Source organism: Tamandua tetradactyla, chromosome 4, assembly GCF_023851605.1.
Source record: "Tamandua tetradactyla isolate mTamTet1 chromosome 4, mTamTet1.pri, whole genome shotgun sequence".
NCBI classification, from domain to species: Eukaryota; Metazoa; Chordata; class Mammalia; order Pilosa; family Myrmecophagidae; genus Tamandua; species Tamandua tetradactyla.
The window spans coordinates 71893509-71911871 of NC_135330.1; the positions used below are offsets into that span (position 1 = coordinate 71893509).

At 46.6% G+C, this 18363-nt stretch overlaps 1 protein-coding gene across 3 annotated transcripts; it reads left to right on the top strand.

Annotated features, from left to right (window-relative positions):
* The first annotated feature begins 145 nt into the window (after positions 1–145).
* Positions 146–17070, top strand: LOC143681061 (cyclic AMP-dependent transcription factor ATF-3). 3 transcript variants are annotated; one of them, XM_077157779.1, is made up of 4 exons: positions 146–1444; positions 6377–6620; positions 13202–13309; positions 14485–17070. In XM_077157779.1, the coding sequence occupies exons 2-4, from the start codon at positions 6381–6383 to the stop codon at positions 14680–14682; spliced, it is 546 nt and encodes a 181-aa protein (XP_077013894.1). In that variant the 5' UTR covers positions 146–1444; positions 6377–6380; the 3' UTR covers positions 14683–17070. The 3 variants fall into 3 exon arrangements, with proteins under 3 accessions (XP_077013894.1, XP_077013893.1, XP_077013895.1); XM_077157778.1 differs by having other exon boundaries at positions 146–374; XM_077157780.1 differs by having other exon boundaries at positions 146–370.
* The last annotated feature ends 1293 nt before the right edge of the window (positions 17071–18363 follow it).

Genomic DNA, 18363 nt, shown 5'->3' on the forward strand with positions numbered 1-18363 from the left:
CTCCCTTTTTTTTTTTTTTTTTTTTTTGCTCAGCCCAGTTTGGCTGGTTCTCTGGGGGGAAACTATTAATAGCATTACGTCAGCCTGGGACTCGTAACCCTGAGTAAATGGGCGTTCTGCCAGGCCGCCGGCTATAAAAGGGGTGATGCAACGCGCTCTGACCCACACTCGCACACAGCGAGGCGCGCACAACACAGCGCTCTTCCCGCGCGGCCGCCGGAGCGGACCCACCAGCCGGTGCGCCGGCAGCGCGTCCTAGGCTTTCGCCCGCCTGCTGGACAGAGAGCCCGTCCGACCCCGCCCCAACCCCGCCCGCCTTGCGGACCCTGGCCGCCGGGAGCGGAGAAAGGAAGTGAGAGCTGGAAGCCGAGTGGGTGAGCGCGGCGAGGGCGGCCCGCTTTCGTACCTTTTGCGCCCCTCTAGTGAGCAGTCCCCTACCCCTGCGCCCACCGCTGGCCCACGCCTCCAGTCTCCGGTTTCGGTCTAACTGTGGCTGAACTTCTTTCTCCCAGCCACCACTGTTTCTCAGGGCTTCAGAAAGTTTCTCGAAAAGTGAAAGAACTAACTTTCTCTTTTGACTTGAGGTGCGAAAGATTCCTGGCGACGGGGAGGGCGGGTGCCCGCTCGGCAGCCGGTCTCGGAGCGCCTCTTCTTTCTGCCCTCGGCGTTCACTTAACCGGCTGGCGGCTGGCGTGGGGAGGTGGGTGCGCGGGTGTAGCCGAGAGTCCTCCGGTCACTGTCCGGCCCCATCCCTCGCTTCGTGCCCGGGCGCCGCCGCTCTGAAACTGATCCTTTCCGGGCGCGGAGAGGGGCGCGGAGGCCGGAGGCTCACGGAAGGCTGCCCCAGGCGCCGAACGAAATGAATGGGGAAGGGGCGAACCAGCCCGGGCCGCTGGGGGTCGCCGCGCGCACTCGGGAGCGCCGGGCGGCAGGACCACGCCGCGAGCCTGGAAGGAAAGTTAGAAGAAGTTTTTGAGGTGGCGAGCGCGCGGGTAGCCGTCCGGGGAAGGGAGACCCAGAGGGCTCCCAGTACAGGCTCGCGTCGGGCTCCTGGGCGCGGGACTTCCCGTCCCAAGCCTCTCGCATGCTTTCCTCTCGTACCTGTGACTTTCGCTCTGGCTTTCCCACCGGCGGGTCCGCGTATTTCTCTGCTTTGTGCCCGTGGAGACCCACCGTAGTCGGAAGCGATGGTGCGGAGCCAGTTCAGGTAACTGAGGGAATGGCTATATGATCTGGCGGGTGAGGACCCTGAGAATTTATACAGCATTTGATGTCCTCGAACCTTAGCATATCCAGCGGCTGGGAAATGTGGGTACACAGAGATTGCCCGCCCCTTCTGCCTGTCGGCGAGCGCGTTGTGACGTTGGACCCGACAAGTACTCAGGTCCTTTCTTGGTGAAGATTTTCAGATTCTAGAGTGCTGCAACGGAAAGAAAAGGGGCCGGTAAGGGAAGTAGAATTAGGTGGTCTCTGTCTGTTGTCACTAAGTAGCCTCTGAGGCCGTGGGGAAAAGAGGACTTCTCTGTAGGGCATCTCTTCCCTTCTCAACTTTCTTTCCATTGGATTCGTTCTCCACCCATCTTTCTCTCCTTCCCATCCCCTCCATTTCCATCTCTCATCTGCTTAGTTCCTTTCCTCTTAATCGTTTTCTTTTCCCTAATTTCGTTGACTAAATCACATATGCTTCCTTACAAATAAAGATGTAGTAAATCAGGAATCAGGAGCCAGGAAACAAAACAAAACAAAACTGGGAGCTAGAAAATCTAGGTATTCTCCCAATGGAATAATGTACCTTATTCCAGTGTGGGTGAAAGGCACATCATCTATCTGGAGCCTCTCTCCCCCCAACTTAAAGTGAAGGTGAAATTGGTATTACTGTCTCCCTTGCCTTGCACTTACTATTTGTTGTAGAATGATGGGGCAACATATAGGCCCTTAATTTGATACTATCCTGGGCAAAGGCAAGGAAGAGGGTGGGGGCCATATCAGGGAGGCTTACAGTTGTTAGCTGGATGGTTTCAAAGATAGCATGGAAGGCAGTACCCCAGGCCCACGTAAGATGCAGCACCCACTACTTGTGGCAACTGTGGGACTTTAGGACCCTTCCTATGATAACCCCACATTTCTCCCTCCCTATTAGCCACTATTTAATTCCCTCCCTTTCTGTGGTTCCTTTCTTCTATCCATGCCCCTCCAGCATCTTAATCCTGCCCCAGTCTCTTCTGGTGGGCACCAGGTGACTGCCGCTGTTGACCCTCATCTACCTGACCATTGAAGTTGTTCTCTGGTTGCCTTGTTGGTGGATCCGTTGTGGTGTTGGGTCCCTATTAGTGGAGTGAAAAGAGGGGCGGGTAGTTAGCTGGTCAGCAGTTTGGCCTAGACTGGGCCACTCACCAGCTTCACAGCCTGGGACAAGTCATTTTTACCTGACTGGGCCTCAGTTTACTCAATTACATACTGGGCATCTGGCCTACAGGACTTTAATATTGGGTATTCCGTGATTCCCATTGATAGATACCGTGATTTCTTCATTTCACAGCGAGCTGAGCATGGAACAAAGTCATTGGTTTTCAGTGTTGCCCAGCCAGAGGAGGGGGACGGACTTAGCCAGGACACTATGGAGACTTCTCAAGGGAGGAATGCTCTCCTGTGTGAGAAAGCACATAACACCAGTGGAGACATGCTGTGGCCAGCAGAGAGTGGGGTGGAATTAACCTGGTGTGTCAGGAACCCAGAGGATAATCAAAGAGCAAAAGAGGCTGTAAACCGACCTGAATTTCTTGAGGGTTCCAGTTAATTCTTGACTAATGGGACTAAATTGCATTGATACCAAAATAATGAGTGACCCTGAAATGGGGAATGGCTACCTGGGGTGTGTGTAAATCCATCTTCGAAAAGCTCAGATAATCTTCATGACAGCCCTGGGAAGGAACTGGGTCAGGCAGCATTAATCTGTTTTATACTTGAGGAGACTGAGACCCAGAAAGTGTAAGTAGTTTGTGGGTTGGGTGAGTGGTGGTGGTAGGCATGCAAATACTGTCTCTGATCCTAAAGCCTCCCCCTAGAACCTTCAAGTGTCTCCCAGAAAGACCAAGTTAGAAAAGGTTAGTGAAAGACCTAACACTGGTTTCCCAGAACTGTTAAGATGTTGTGTGAGTAATTCTTAGCAGAAAGGAATGAAAATTAAAAGTGAAAATTCAGTGTGGTTGTAGCCACTAGGAAATAAAATTTGGGAGCTGAATTTCCAGTTGAAGAAATATGTGAGTAAAGTTTCACTTTCTTGAAAATGATGAAACTGACAATGATATGGCACCTTTCTGATTGGAGATAACGAAGTGGAAGCAAAATGCAGGCTTTTTGTAGCAGGTCTGGGCAATGTTAAGATCAAGGTAGAAAGTCAGCCGAAGAGACATTCTTAAAACGCTAATTTAAAAATGTGAAGTGGGATAGTATTTTGATATATTAGCTGGTTTTCTTTTCATTCCCTGTAATTCCTTTAAAAAAATCAATTCAGAAAATTCAAGATTCCCAAACATTTCTTTTTTTCTTCAATGAGGAGAATGTTAGACGGCCTCAATTTTCTGAAAAACTGTCTGTCTGAAGATTTAACTTTATTTTCTCGGTAGGCATATAGCCTGGGTTTGAGTTGAATCATACTTTAAGAGAAAAGAAGTAACTAGAAATTATCCGAAGAGGCTAGGCTTTGGACTAGTGTAGAGAAAGCCCAAATCTTATATACAACTGCTTTATTTTTGGAAAGGCTTTGTAACATTTCATCCCCAAATAAGCCCACCCAATGCTTTTCATAAAAACATTGCATACCACTAACATTCTTCGGTGTCTTTCAGCAGAACTACAGACTTTACACCAAGAAGGGGAAAAAAAAATTCCATTCAGCAGACCCCAAGCCCAGAGAGCACTTTAGTACACTTAGTTGGGAGAAATGTAACTATACCCAACTGCAGTGGAATTCAAACTACCCATGTAGAAGGGGGCCATCCAGTTCTCCAAACCAAGGCCAGCCCCGTGGTAGCTCTGAATTCCATTACGCAACTATTTGCTTTTGAATAAAGTCAGAATGCAGAGGAAAACATGGATGCATAGAAGAGTCCTAAGACTGGCTTGAGAAGGCTGGTTTCCTAGAGGAGTTTATCACTGAGCAGGGAGGAGTATTCTCCCAGCGTCCTAAGATTATAGGGTTAAATTGATAGAAGAACTTTAGTTCTGATTCAATGCAGGGCTTTGAGAAAAGAATTACATATATTTTCTGGGTCACTTGAATAGCCAACAGCATTCGTTGGCCTGAAAATCTTGCGTCCATCAATGTATCTCAGATCTTAAGGGGAGTTATAGGTCAGGCGTTCTCTTTGGAAGCACTGGAGAGCAAAGAGGGTGACCAGCCACCTTCCCACCTGGACCGGCAGCCTCTCAAAGCCAGCCTTGGGTTAGAAAAATCCCCGGGAGGGCCAGTCATAACCTCCCTCCATTTGCATAGTGCTTTCCAGAGCACATTCGTGTATTACTCCCTCAACTCCTCATTCGACTCTATGGGAAAATTGGATGTGTTGTTGTTAGCTTTCTTTAACAGAAGAATAAGAGAAGCCAGTAAAGGGTAAGATTATGGGTCCAAGGACCCGTGATGAGGAAGTGGGCCACAAATCTGGATCTTCTAACCCCAGTCTAGGAACTCTGTGGGTAAAAAACCCATTTCAGCATACTCCCAAAACGCAGGCAGCACCCTGAGCGTGCACCCTGAGGGATCAGCGATTCATTACATAGAATTCACGTTTTTCCCAGGGATTTTACTTAGTCTTCCCTCTCCCCTCCATGGATTCAGTTCCAGGCTCCTTACCTCCCCAGACCCCTAAAAAATTTTCTGTTGTTTTGTTTGTGCAATATAGAATAATATTCTCTATTTTATAAATTAAGGGCGTGAAGTTTAGAGTGAAACAGACCTAATTCCAAATCCTGGCATGGCTTCATGTTGGCTCTGTGACTTTGGGCAAATATTTAGCTTGTTTAAACCTGCTGCTTCATCTGTAAAATGGGGCTAGGGCCTAACTCACTGGGTTTTTGTAAGGATTAAATGAGATAATGCACATAAAGTTTCTGGTATGAAGGAGGCACTTGTTAAATGTCAGCGGCTTGCCAGAGGGCTTCCTGTCTGGCTAAATTTAGCTATGAACGCAGGTCCCCAGGTTAAGGAGGTCGTTCGAGTGGCTGCCTGCCTCCCCAGAATGGCAGGAATGAGGGAGAATGGTCCCTGCTCACCTCACTTTTAAAGGACAGTTCTTCGTTTTGAAGATGTTCATGGCAGGAGGACATTTACTGGTGTCTCTTCCAGATCGGCATCGTGGAACTGCTACTATTTCTAACCTTATTTTCTTTTTGTTGTCTCTTTGGGTTCCTTAAGCTATAGAATGATAGAGGTGGAAGAGCACTGGGAACCCATTTGGCCAGCCCCTTCCCACTTAATTCAGTCAGGTAGACTCTCGGGTCAGTAGGCATTGTGAGTAGAGGTTGCCAGGTGGCAGGCCAGTGTCTGGGATAGAGCGATGGCCAACGCCCATCTTGGATGTCCACTGGGTCTCAGGGAGCTGAGGTACCTGGTCTAAGTCATGCCACCCCTTAGTGACAGAACTAGGCCTGGGTCTCCCTTCTTCCCCCAGCCCGAGCCTCTCCCTCCCATCCAAGGCTGAACAATACCCCAAAGGATGTCAATGCTTGGGTCCTCATTTTTCCCTACTCTGAAGTCTTTGTGTCACCAAAAAACCTTAAAAAGCAGCTCTTAGTCCCCTTATGTCCCCCAACCTCTTCCCACGGGCCATCGGAGGAGGGGGCGCTCTGCCACAGTGCCTGCCTCATTCTCATTTACTTGGCTCCAACTTCATAAGCTAGAAGCTTCAGAGATATATTCGCTAAATTCAAGGACCTTCGGCTCCTTGTTTTTATTTCCACTGACTGATAGATTCAACTTGATTTCAAATACCTTCCAAGTTTCTTCTTGAGAAAAGAGACTGAAAATGGGGTTACCTAATGGACTCACTGATTGGCCGTGGGGTGTAGAGAGTCTCTTCCTCTTTTAGTTGAGTGTGAGGCTACGTTTGCGTATATGCTCACCAGCCAAAACTAACAGCCTTGTGAGTTCAGAATAGCTTCAAATGTCAACTCTCATCAACTTCAATTAGGCATTTTATCCATGTCATTGAGCTGAGCATTTTAAGAACCTGTTTCACTCAACATGAGGATGCCATGAAATGAGAAAACAAAACAGCCTCGAGGGCTAGGTGGGAGCTCTGATGTTGGAGATTGCCAGGGGACCTGGTCTCCTGCCCCAGAACCCCTGAAACAGTTTGAGTTTTGATGTGTCTTTCAGCAAAATGATGCTTCAACACCCAGGCCAGGTCTCTGCCTCAGAAGTCAGTGCCTCTGCCATCGTCCCCTGCCTGTCCCCTCCTGGGTCACTGGTGTTTGAAGATTTTGCAAACCTGACACCCTTTGTGAAGGAAGAGCTGAGGTTTGCCATCCAGAACAAGCACCTTTGCCAACGGATGTCCTCTGTGCTGGAGTCGGTCACTGTCAGCGACAGGCCACTCGAGATGGCAGTCACGAAAGCCGAGGTAGGTTCCACCACTGGTGTCCGTTCTTCCAGCACGTGTTGACTACACACCTGCCAGGTGCCAGGCATGTGGTAGGTAGGGGGGACTCGAGAATAAAACAAACTGTATCATGGCCTGCAGTGAACTTACCTTCTACTGGGAGGAGAGAGACAATACCTAAGGTAATTAAATGTATGACATGAGAGACCAGTGCACAGGAGAAAAATAAAGCAGGAAAGGGTGGACAGGGAGAGTGGGTTATGAGTGGGACTGCTGTTTTAAATCAGGAGATCAGAGAAGGCTCCACCAGGAGTGTGACCCTTGATCTGAGCAGAGAGAGGGAAGGAGCCAGGTGGGTATCTGGCAGAAGAGCAAAAAATAAAGGCACCGAGGTGGGGGTCTGGCTGGTGCACATGAAGGCAGTGGGTGGGCTGTGTTGCCAGGGTGGAGGATGGGGTGGGCACCCAAGTAGGAGTGAGGTCGTTGGTGGGTGAGGGGCAGATCATGACTATTGACTGTAGTCATTGCCTATTGTAAAGATGCAACCTTGCACTTAGGGTGAGGTAGGAAGTCACTGGAGGGTGCTGGAGCAGAATGTGATCCACTTTATATTTCTGATGGATTGCCCTAGTGGTGTGTTAAGAGTAGATGGTAAAATCGTACAGAGAGACCATTGCAGGGGCCCAGGCGAGAGACAAGAGGGCTTTGAATCAGATGGGAGCAGTGAAGTCGCTGGAAGGGGCTGGATTCTGATCTCTTTCTAGCTGATTTACTGATAGATTGGATGTGGAGTATGAGAGAAAGAAAGGACGCCAAAGTTTTTGACTTGAGCAACTGTAGGGATAGAGTGCTCATTTGTGATTGAGATTGGGGGTGGGGGGGACTGTTGGAGGCTGGATGGGGGCAGGAGTTGGAATTCCATCCTATGACATCTGTTTGATACCTTAGTAGAGGTGTCCAGGAGGCAGTGGAGGTGTGGGTTTGGAATTCAAAGGAGAGTCAGGGTAGAGATTTAAAGTTGGAAGTCATCAGGGTGTATTTAAAGCCGGGAGACTGGATGAGATCACCTTCTGTGTCTAGTTCTGAAGAAGCACAGAGTGTGGTGATGATTTTTGTCACCGCAAGGATGCAGGTGCCCACAGTGGAGCAGTGAGCAGCCAGCCACCCCCACTTTGTCCTGTAGCAATGCTCACAGTCTTGGCACCGGCTGTCTGCTCCACTTTCTGTTCTGTGCCCAGCACATGCACTGATCCCTACTTGGGGATCTTTTATCATAAATTCTGGGAGTAACAGAGAGAGTGACATGTCAGGGAAGCAGTCGCCGGTGATGTTGTGATGGCTCAAGGATGGCAGAAGCTGATGTCTCCCGGTCGTTTTGTTGGATTTTCCCTCGTGGTTTCAAGTTGAGGACCCATACAAGATGGTTCAAAGAGGCATTTTGGGCAAGAGGTAGTGGGATGGTCTAAAAAAACTGAGTCTAATGGGAGATTGGTTAAGAATCTTTATGGTCCTATAAAAGGTGGGGGAAGGTAATAAGGACTCCTACATAGGATTGATCTGAGGGTTGAATGAGATGGCCTTTGTTAAAGGCCTAATGGAGGGCCTGGCTGGTAGTTAGCACTCAGTGAATGATGGCTGGGGTGGCCTCCGTGATGCTGTATCCATAAGGCGTCATTATGGGCATTAATTGCATCCCACCTAACCTTAGAGGAGGTCATGGAGGGAGGCAGAACTCCCCACAAAATACCCAGGATGGGCAATGCATGATGTACCATGGGACACTCAAAGAGGTGTTTTCCTTTGTTTTATTTTTTAATTTCCTAATTAAGTATCTTGAGGTAACAGGACACATTGAAAATAGTGGGATTCCCATAGAAGGAAGGAAAGCATTTTGGAAGGATAATTGGAGAGTTCTCCAGAGGAAGAAGCAGGCAGCCTGCTTCGTGGACACACTCCTGAAAGCCATGCAACGCATCTGTTCTGATTTTCCTGTGTTTACCAAGTGACCTTCTGATCTTAAGTGAGTTTAATAAGTAGATTTTCCTATTGGAAAGAGGACACACTAGCTGATTCTACTGAATATTCTCGTTGCCTTAGTTGTTGTAATTCTCATTTTTAAGTAAGACACTGAGCCGTGAAAACCCATTCGCAGTCTGTGCGTTTGGGCTGCAGGGGCCAGTTTCCCAGATTCTTCCAGCCCCTCTAGGGAGCTGACTGGGTAGAGGGAGACAGCTGAGCTTGGGCGTTGGGGGATGGGGGACGGGGGAGGGTGGTGGCAAGTGGAGCCGGTCCAGGACTAGGAGACAAAGGCCTGGCTTTCCATCCTGGTTTTGTAGCCTACTGGCCTGGAGACCTTAGGCTGGTGATTCCTGGGGCTTCCCTGGGCACTTTACTACTATCCATTCTGGGCTTCAGTTCCCTCATCCATAAAATGAGGGAGCTGAACTAGAGGGTCTTCAGGTAGCCTTTTCCAAACCTGACAGTCCTTGACTCTGAGATTTGCTCCACTTTCAAGCACTTTCTTTTTTCCTTTTTTTTAAACTTTTTAAAATTGTGCAATACATACATTAAAAAGCATACATTTCCAAGTACATTTTAATAAGTAGTTATAGAACAGATTTTTAAATTTGCTGTCAGTCATAGTTCCGTGATTTTTCATTTTTTCTTCTAGCTGCTCCAAAACACTGCAGACCAAAAGAAATATCAATATAATGATTCAGCAGTCATGCTCATGTGTTAAATGTTATCTTCTCTGTTACAATTCCTCCTCTATTTTTTTTGAAAAGTAACATATATACCAAAAAGCAATACATTTAAAAATACATCAAACAATTAGTTGTAGAACAGATTTCAGAGTTTAGTATGGATTACAATTCCACTATTTTATGTTTTTACTTCTAGTTGCTCTAAAGTACTGGAGATAAAAGAAATATGAATATGGGCGGGCCACAGTGGCTCAGCAGGCAAGAATGCTTGCCTGCCATGCCAGAGGACCTGGGTTTGATTCCCAGTGCCTGCCCATGTTAAAAAAAAAAAAAAAAAAAAAGAAATATGAATATAATGATCCAGCAGTCATACTCATTTGTTAAACCTTACCTTCTCTGCATAACTCCACCATCACCTTTTATCTTTCTCCCACTCTTTAGGAGGTCTTTGGACTATGCCCATTCTAACTTTTTCATGTTGTAAGAGGCTGTCGATAATGTGGGACAGGGGGATGGAACTAGTTGATATTCTGGAGAGGCTGGACCCTCTGCATTTTGGGACTTTATCTGGTCCAGGAACCCATCTGAAGGTTGTAGTTTCTGGAAAGTTACCCTAGTGCATGGAACCTTTGTAGAATCTTACATAGTGCCCTAGATATTCTTTAGGATTGACTGGAATGGTTTTGGTGGGGGTTGGCAAGTTATGATAGGTAGAAATGTCTAACTGAAGCTTGAGTAAGAGTAGCCTCTTGACTCTTATTTGAACTCTCTCCGCCACTGATACCTTATTTGATACACTTCTTTTCCCCCTTTTGGTCAGGATGGCATTGTTGATCTCATGGTGCCAGGGCCAGGCTCATCCCTGAGGCTCATTTCCCATGCCTCCAGGAACACCTTTATCCCTGGATGTCATGTCCCACATAGAGGGGAGGGCAATTAGTTTCACTTGCAGAGTTGGACTTAGAGAGAGAAAGGCCACATTTGAGCAACAGAAGAGGTCCCCTGGATGTGACTCTTAGGCATACCTATAGGTAGGTTCAGCTTCTCCTCTACGTGTATAAACTTCACCGGAGCAAGCCTCAAGATCAAGGGCTTGGCCTATTGATTTGGGTGTCTCTAATGTTTGACACAGTATCTGGAATTTCCTTGGTGGTAAAGTTTAATAATTTTATATTTTTTCTCCCATTCCTCAAGCACTTTCTTATTTTAGAAAATACTGTATCCTCTCCCTCCTATCCTAAATATCTATAGGGTTGCAAAGGAAACGGTAGAGTCGCTGATCTCTTGATGAAGATGTTGTTGGGGATGTCAGTAATAGTAACTGAAGTTTATATAGCATTCACTATAAGCTAGACACAGTTCAAAGCTTATTTACAAATTTGATCTTCACATGAGTTGTATGAGATAGTGTATTAGTTTGCTAAAGCTGCTGGAATGCAATATACCAGAAACAGGAATGGCTTTTAAAAAGGGAATTTATTAAGTTACAAGTTTACAGTTCTAGTGCTGAGAAGATGTCCAAACTAAGGCATCCAGAGAAAGGTACCTTGGCTCAAGAAGGGTGATCTAGGAAGGCATGTGGCTGGCATCTGCTGGTCCTTGTTCCTTTGCTTCCAGCTTCTGATGCTAGTGGGTTCTTCTCTGTGTTTCTGTGGGCATTCGCGTAGCTGCTCTGGGACAACACTCTGAGTTTCATCTCTTAGCATCTGCCAGGACTAGAGATTTCTTCTTTTCGGGTTCCGGTTATTTTTGTGAGTCCTTGCTTAGCACCTGGGCTATTTCTGTCTTGGTCTCCAAACGTCTACATCGACTCTCCATCAGCTCTGAGGTTTCTCTAAAATGTTTCCCCTTTTAAGACTCTAGTAGACTAATGAGGACCCACAGTGAATGGGTGGAGTCATATCTCCATCTAGTCAAAAGGCCACATTCATAATTGGGCATGTCAGATCTCCTCGGAGATAATCTAATCAAAAGTTTCTGCCCTACAATATTGAATTAGGATTAAAAGAAGTGGCTGCCCCACAAGATTGGATGACAATTAAAACATGGCCTTTTGGGCAGTGCACTGGTGGCTCAGTGGCAGAATTCTTGCCTGTTGTGCCGGAGACCCGGGTTCGATTCCTGGAGCCTGCCCATGTAAAAAACAAAACAAAGCAAAACAGAAAAGCATGGCTTTTCTGGGGTACATAATAGCTTCAAACCAGCACAGGTAGGTAATAGTATTGATCCTGTTTTACAGATGAGGAAACTGAGACTCAGAAGTATATGGTGACTTGCCCAAGGTCACATGGGTAATAAGTGGTGAAGCTGGGAGTCAGAGCTAATCTAGTCTAAATCCCACATGTATGCCTTGTATGGTTCTGGAAACAAGCGTAAAGAGTAGGAAAACCTCTTACCACGTTTTCCCCCAGGGCTTTCTTTCTCTAAATTTCTCAAGGCCTCCCATCTCAGTCCAAGCAAAGACAGTGTCACCTAATTCAAAAGAACAGTAGAAAGTCAGACAGGAGGCGACTGCGGTGTGTAATTCCCCATCAGTCCTCAAGGGAGGTCAGGACCCCAGTACACTCCCAAGGAGGACCAGATCCTAAAGCAGGCAGGTTTTGTTCCCTCAGGACCCCCCGGGCCCTGCTCAGGGTGGGACAGTGGAGAAGGGATCAGTATTGATTTCTTAGATGGTCAGTGGATGGCTGTGCTTTATCACCGCAGGTGGCACCCAGGCCAAGGGCTGCTGATGCCACTTTGGGTGGGAATGGGCTTGGGTTTCTCTTCCTCAGGAGCTCCACGGGCCTCCCCAGAACTGGGGGAGGAGGTGCTGTGACACTCCAGGTACAGATAGAGATGACATGGTTGTCCTCGGGTCATGAGCGGAAACCTGAATCAGAGTAGAGGCAGTGAGAGAGAGGGTGGCTAGGGGACGCTCCTGAGGTCATTGCTGGCTCCAGGGGTAAGGACATATTTACAGAGGGATTCTGTTTCCTGCTCTAAGTGATTACAGTGTCATACTGGGGAAGCCCGTGTCATCAATTTGAATTATCAAATTCATTTCAAAATTAAATGTGTTTTTAAAATAAGCTGAATTTAGATTAACTAATATTGCCAATGTAATTTAATTCTTTTTTTTTTTTTAAACATGTGCAGGTACCGGGACTTGAACCCGGGTCCTCTGGTATGGCAGGCAAGTGTCCTTGCCTGCTGAGCCACCGTGGCCCACCCTTTGAACTTTTTTTATTGTATAGTATAACGTATACACAACGCAAAGAAATAGAAAAGCAGTAGTTTTCAAAGCACTCAACAAGTAGTTACAGGACAGATCCCAGAGTTTGTCATGGCTACTGTACTATCCTCTCATATTTTTCCTACTGGTTGCTCTGGAATATAGGAGGCTAGAGGGCTTAAATAATTTTTTATCATCACAATCGGCTTTTTTCCCTTCTTTTTTTTTATGAAAAATAACATACATACAAACTATAAATTTCAAAGCACCATACCACAATTAGTTGTAGAACAGATTTCAGAGTTTGGCATGGGTTAAAATTCCACAATGTTAGGTTTTTACTTCTAGCTGCTCTAAAATACTGGGGACTAAGATATCAATTTAATGATTCCACATTCATATTCATTTGTTAAATCCTATCTTCTCTGTATAACTCCACCATTGCCAATGTAATTTTAGCTAACAGTCCTTTGATAGTTTCCTTACTCATTCTCAAGAGTGCACGTGTGTGTGTAATGGTTTCACACAAAAGCCTAGGGCTTTTTGTTTGTTTGTTTTCCAGTCCCTTTTAGGGTTGCTCTGACTTGTCACTTTTTTACTGGTAATAAAAGGCAGTTTGAGGTGGCATTGGATGGGTGGCATTCCTTGCCTCTCATTAAGTGTGCCCCTTTTGGATTTTATAGGTAGCCCCTGAAGAAGATGAAAGGAAAAAGAGGCGGCGGGAAAGGAATAAGATAGCAGCTGCCAAGTGCCGAAACAAGAAGAAGGAGAAGACAGAGTGCCTGCAGAAAGTGAGTTGCCTTCTGGCCTGGCTCCTCCAGCTTGCTCATGGTTGTCCCCACCACACACCCTCATGTCCCTATCAGAAAGGCAGCTAAAGCGCCCCCAACCCAAAAGTCTTTTCCCAAGAAGGACTTTACAGTTGGTGCAGGAATGTCATTTGCAGAATAAGGAGGTCACAAAGCCGTTAGCGCAATGAGTGTTAGCAACTCTGAATATGCACAAGGCAGGTGTGGGAATTAAAAACCACAGCCGTGTCTGATGCCCACATCCCCAGCAGCCTTGGCTCGTCCATACATGTCCAGCAGCTTCCACACTGTGAGATATGTCAACCCAGTTAGAGAGGCTTCGCTCACCCATTTTCCTGAGAAAAGGAAGCTGCCAGCTCTCATTTGGCTCGCTATGAAAAGCCTTTCATTAATCTCCTCAAACAAGTTATTTCCTTAATCCACAAGCAGTGGTATGTTTTCTTCATGCTCCTGTGTAGTTCTTACAGCTCCTTGGACCTTCTCCCTGCTCATCCAACAGTCTTAGATTCCCACTAAGCTCGGCCAACTCCCCTTCCTGAAGGGGGATGCAGCAGGGGGGACAGCATCCGGGCAGGCAGGCCATGATGCAGCTGCCAGGCACTCTTTCTAACAGCTGTACCCCCCCCTCCGAGTGTGGGCAGGCCAGGGCAGAGTCTTAACCCAGATTCCACAGATCCTCCAAGGGTCCTGCCCATTGCTTCAGGAGTCGGTGAAAATGATAAAAACTTTGTGTGTCACATGAACCATTTTTTTGGAGAGCTTCTCAACAAGATCAGAGACTCATAAAAGATTAAGGACCATGAGTTCCTCCCCAGACCCCAAGGCCCCTTGCAGGTCCAGAAGATCTGCATGCAGGCTGTTGGCTCCATGCAGGGATCTCTGAGCCTTTGGCTGTACCACAGCTACATTACTAGGAGAGTCACAACCTGCTTCTGTGATGGATACTCAAGGGCATCTCTGAAGAAACCCCCAAATTCAAAGGCTTTTCTGGGTCGTTCCAACCTAGGGCTGCTCTCCCACCCTTGTGGGGCGTTGTATCAGGGAGCCAGCAGCATCCCCTCTGCAAACCATTCTGGTGCCCCAGGTGCCCCCTCTGGCCACCCCCTCTGTTCTGGCCGTTGGCTCCTTTCCTGATGCCTCTGTTGCGTGTCCCCCAGGAGTCGGAGAAGCTGGAGAGTGTGAATGCTGAGCTGAAGGCCCAGATTGAGGAACTAAAGAATGAGAAGCAGCATTTGATATACATGCTCAACCTCCATCGGCCCACGTGTATTGTCCGGGCTCAGAATGGGCGGACTCCGGAAGATGAGAGAAACCTCTTTATCCAACAGATAAAAGAAGGAACATTGCAGAGCTAAGCACCTGTAGTATGGGGGCAACTGGAGAGTCCTCATTGAATCCTTCTTCTACACCCCAAACCCTGAAGCCATTGGAGATCTTCCTGTGTACCTCTAGGATCTAGAACCGTTGAGGCGGGAGGGCCCATGGTGACTCAGCTGGGCCTTTCCGCTCTGCCCCAGGGTGGACTTTGGACCTGGACCAGTGCATCTTTTGCCTCAACTCCAGGTTTTAGGCCTTACCGTACTGGCCATGCTTAGATGCTCCACTGGCCCCTGGTTAGGTTCTCGCCCACCTTTCGTCTGGATTCTACAAACACCAGGACTCCCACCACTAGGATTCATGCAGAGGTGTCTGTACCTTGGGTGGGTGGGGTGGGGCCACTTCCTCCATTGCTGCTGCCACTGCCGCTCAAAGGGGAGATGGAGTGAGAATGGCATTTAGCAAAGTTGTGTGTTGGCTTTCTAGCAAAGATGCTATTATGTACTGGAATTATGCGTGCGAGGCCTTCATTTTAAAACTAGGCATTGTGCTCTCTTGATGTTTCATACAGCTCTGGTGTGATGTTTCTATGACTGTTCTCAGATCTGGTTTCTGAGTGTCTGTGGGGCTGTCACCATGTGCAGTATCTTACAAAATGTTCAGATGGCCCGTGGGGCAGAATCCCGCTGGCCAGCCGTGCAGCTTCGGGCTGACAGAGAAGGCCTCCTTTCCCTTGGCACCCAGGTGTTAATTCAGAACCCGTGAGTATGACTGCAGGTCCTCTGTTGCAAACTCAGTGATAATATTGCAAGAAGAAAGCAGAAAGAAAAAAATCCAGCTTCCAAGGGGTTCGGACTCTCTGCTTAGTGACATAGGTCAGGAGTTATTTCTAGGCTGGAAGAGCCAAAAGAATTCCATTTTCCTTTTCTTGTGGTCAAAAACCTCAGTCAGTGGCGGCACACATTTAAAGCGGGGTCATGCCCAGGCTTTCATATTATTGGATATGAACGGCCTTGTTTTTGTCACTTAGATATTTTTTTAAAAGTCTGACCCAGAGCATTTGCAGTGGTGAGAAGATGCACTGGTCACAAGGACTCTGGCCACTGTCTGTTTAAATTCTGATGTTTCTATGAAATCCTCAGAGTGTTTAAGCCTAATCAATATTATCATTACAATTTTCTGTAAGAGAAAGTATTATTTATCCTTATATCCTTTACCTATCAATATAATAAATATTGGAACCAAGATATGGTAAACCTAAGTGTTGTGCTGGCTTCAGTTCTTTTAAATCTGTTGGTTGAGATCTAGTCACCCCCCAATCCTCCCCCTCCATGTCGGGGGGTGTTTATCCTCGAGGTGTCATTCTTTGTCCTTTGGGGTACCATTAGATGGGCTCGTTGACTTTGAAACCTGTTCCTCAGTCTCTGGCCCTCTCATTATCAACCGTGAAACACAGCGCCAAGCATACCTTGTAGGCCACCTGTCAAGTGTCAGGATGGAATTTTGACATAAACTCTGAATTGCTAAACACCTCAACTATTACTTTCTGTGACTGTTCAAGCACCTAAAATGTCCACCTGCTCAACTCAAGCCTTTGACACCTGACATACTGCCACAGAGCTCCTCTGGAAGTATTATTCACTCAATTTACATCTCTTCTCATGGCCGGCTATGCATCTCATTGTCGTAAATATGTATTTCACATACCAGAAAAGAATCAGGGGGCAGGGTGGAAGAGATTTTACACAGGAGGGGTGTGGTAATTCAAAGATATTCCACCAACTTTTCTGGAATTTCCAGGGCATATGATTTCTTAGGTCTGGAATGGGACCAGTCTTCCTTGCTCTTTGCCTGTGCATGTCTATAACACAGACCAGAAGTCAAAGTGGACTGCTTTCTCCGTGCTGCTCTTCAGAGATACAGGTTTCACTGAAGGTTAGAGTCTTCCAGGCCAATGCTTGGAAGCCAGCCCTTTTGAACTTGGGTGTTGTTACTTTAAACATTATCACCTGAGACACAGGTGTCATAATTTTGCTGCTTTAATTACACATCAGGGATTCTTCCTAATCTGTGGAGAGCCCATCTGGTGTTGGAACCATCAACCACGTCATCTTTCAGGAGATAAGCTATTTCCCTCATCATGGTGGAAAGGAAAAATATCCCTTGCATTTACCCTCTGGCTGTGGGTTCAGGTGCCACCAAGTACCATTATGAAACGCAAAAACTTTAAGTTGCCACGGACAATGGTAGATTAGAAAAGAAGGAAGGGGTGGGGGGCAGGTGGTAAGAATATTTGGATCTGAGTAATGCACTGTATTTGGTTAGTATAACTAAGTTCTTCTAAAAAATACATTAAAAATTGTTTTCTGTTTTAGCCAAGTTCGTTAATGTCTGGATATTTTAATAAAATACGAAAAAGATAAATACATATTTGCTGTCAAGTTGTTTACGTCTTCTTGCTTCACGTTTGATGGAGTGGGGAGGTTGAGAGGGGTCTGAGAGAATGAACTTTGCAGGGGTTTCCTTCCCACAGAACTAAGCATCCAATGTGACATGTCTTTCCATCCAGTGTGACATGTCTTTCCATTGTGCAGCTTCCTGAGTGGTGGTGATTTCACACGGGCTGAGGCTAGAGACCGAACCCTCTCCTGCCCTTGCGCTGCCCCCTTGCTGTTCCCTGAGATCTATCCTGACACGTATTCCACAGAAAGAGCTTTAAAGGTTTCTGGCCCAGGACAGGGGTTCTGGAATTGAATCCTTTCACTTTCAATCAAGAAGTAAAATGCTGAATAGTTTCCATAGATGCCTTTTTTTTTTCACATGGGCAGGCACCGGGAATCGAACCCGGGTCCTCTGGCATGGCAGGCGAGCATTCTTGCTGGCTGAGCCACCGTGACCCACCCTCCATAGATGTCTTAATTTCTCTTCATGGGCCTTGAAACCCAAACCCATATCAAGCCCTGTTTTTCTGGTGCTGTTTCTCTGTGGAGCGGACAGTGCTTTCCAGTCAAGGCCCGCCTGAGCTAAGACCGCAGAGGAGGCCAACTTTACCCATTGAGCAATCTTCTGTACTCTCATAGCGGCTCTGACCCCCAAAGCTTCCCTACTTCTCTTATAAAAATCTACTCTCAGGAAATAAGCTACAAACAAAAGGACAAATACTGGATGGTCTCACTAATATGAGCTAATTATGATGGGTAAACCGTGGGAGTTAAATTTGAGAGATAGATTATCAGGAGATAGAAAGTGGGTAGAGATTGGGCAAATGATGCTTAAGGAGTCCAGAATATTTAATAAGCTCAATTGTAAATCTTCAGAAATCACAGTACTGTGTGATGGCAGCACAATACTTTAAAGTGTAACTATCAAAGCTGAGTGTGTATGGTTGAAAGGTGAAGGCTGGGTCATGTACGCCACCAGGACAGCCAAAGGATACAGCCTGGGACTGTATAGCTTAGCCAAACCTATAGTGGTTGATGACTTGGTTAATTGTACAAATATAAGAAAGTTCCTACATGAACTAGAACAAATGTACATCGTTATTAAAAAGTGTTAATAATGGGTGGTAAAGAGGAAAAGTGCAATTAAGGCAAACCAAGGTCTTTAGTTAGTAACATTGTAATACTCTTTCATTAATTGTAACAAAGCCACTATACCAAAGCTAAAAATCAATAATAGGGTGGTATAAAGGGTATGGAATTTTGGGGGGAAGAAATGAG

Bases quoted from the DNA above. Each gene is read 5' to 3' on its own strand.
- LOC143681061 (XM_077157779.1), top strand. From the start codon at position 6,381: ATGATGCTTCAACACCCAGGCCAGGTCTCTGCCTCAGAAGTCAGTGCC. The intron at 6,621-13,201 runs GTAGGTTCCACC...TGGATTTTATAG, and splicing joins TGGCAGTCACGAAAGCCGAG to GTAGCCCCTGAAGAAGATGA. The intron at 13,310-14,484 runs GTGAGTTGCCTT...CGTGTCCCCCAG, and splicing joins AGACAGAGTGCCTGCAGAAA to GAGTCGGAGAAGCTGGAGAG.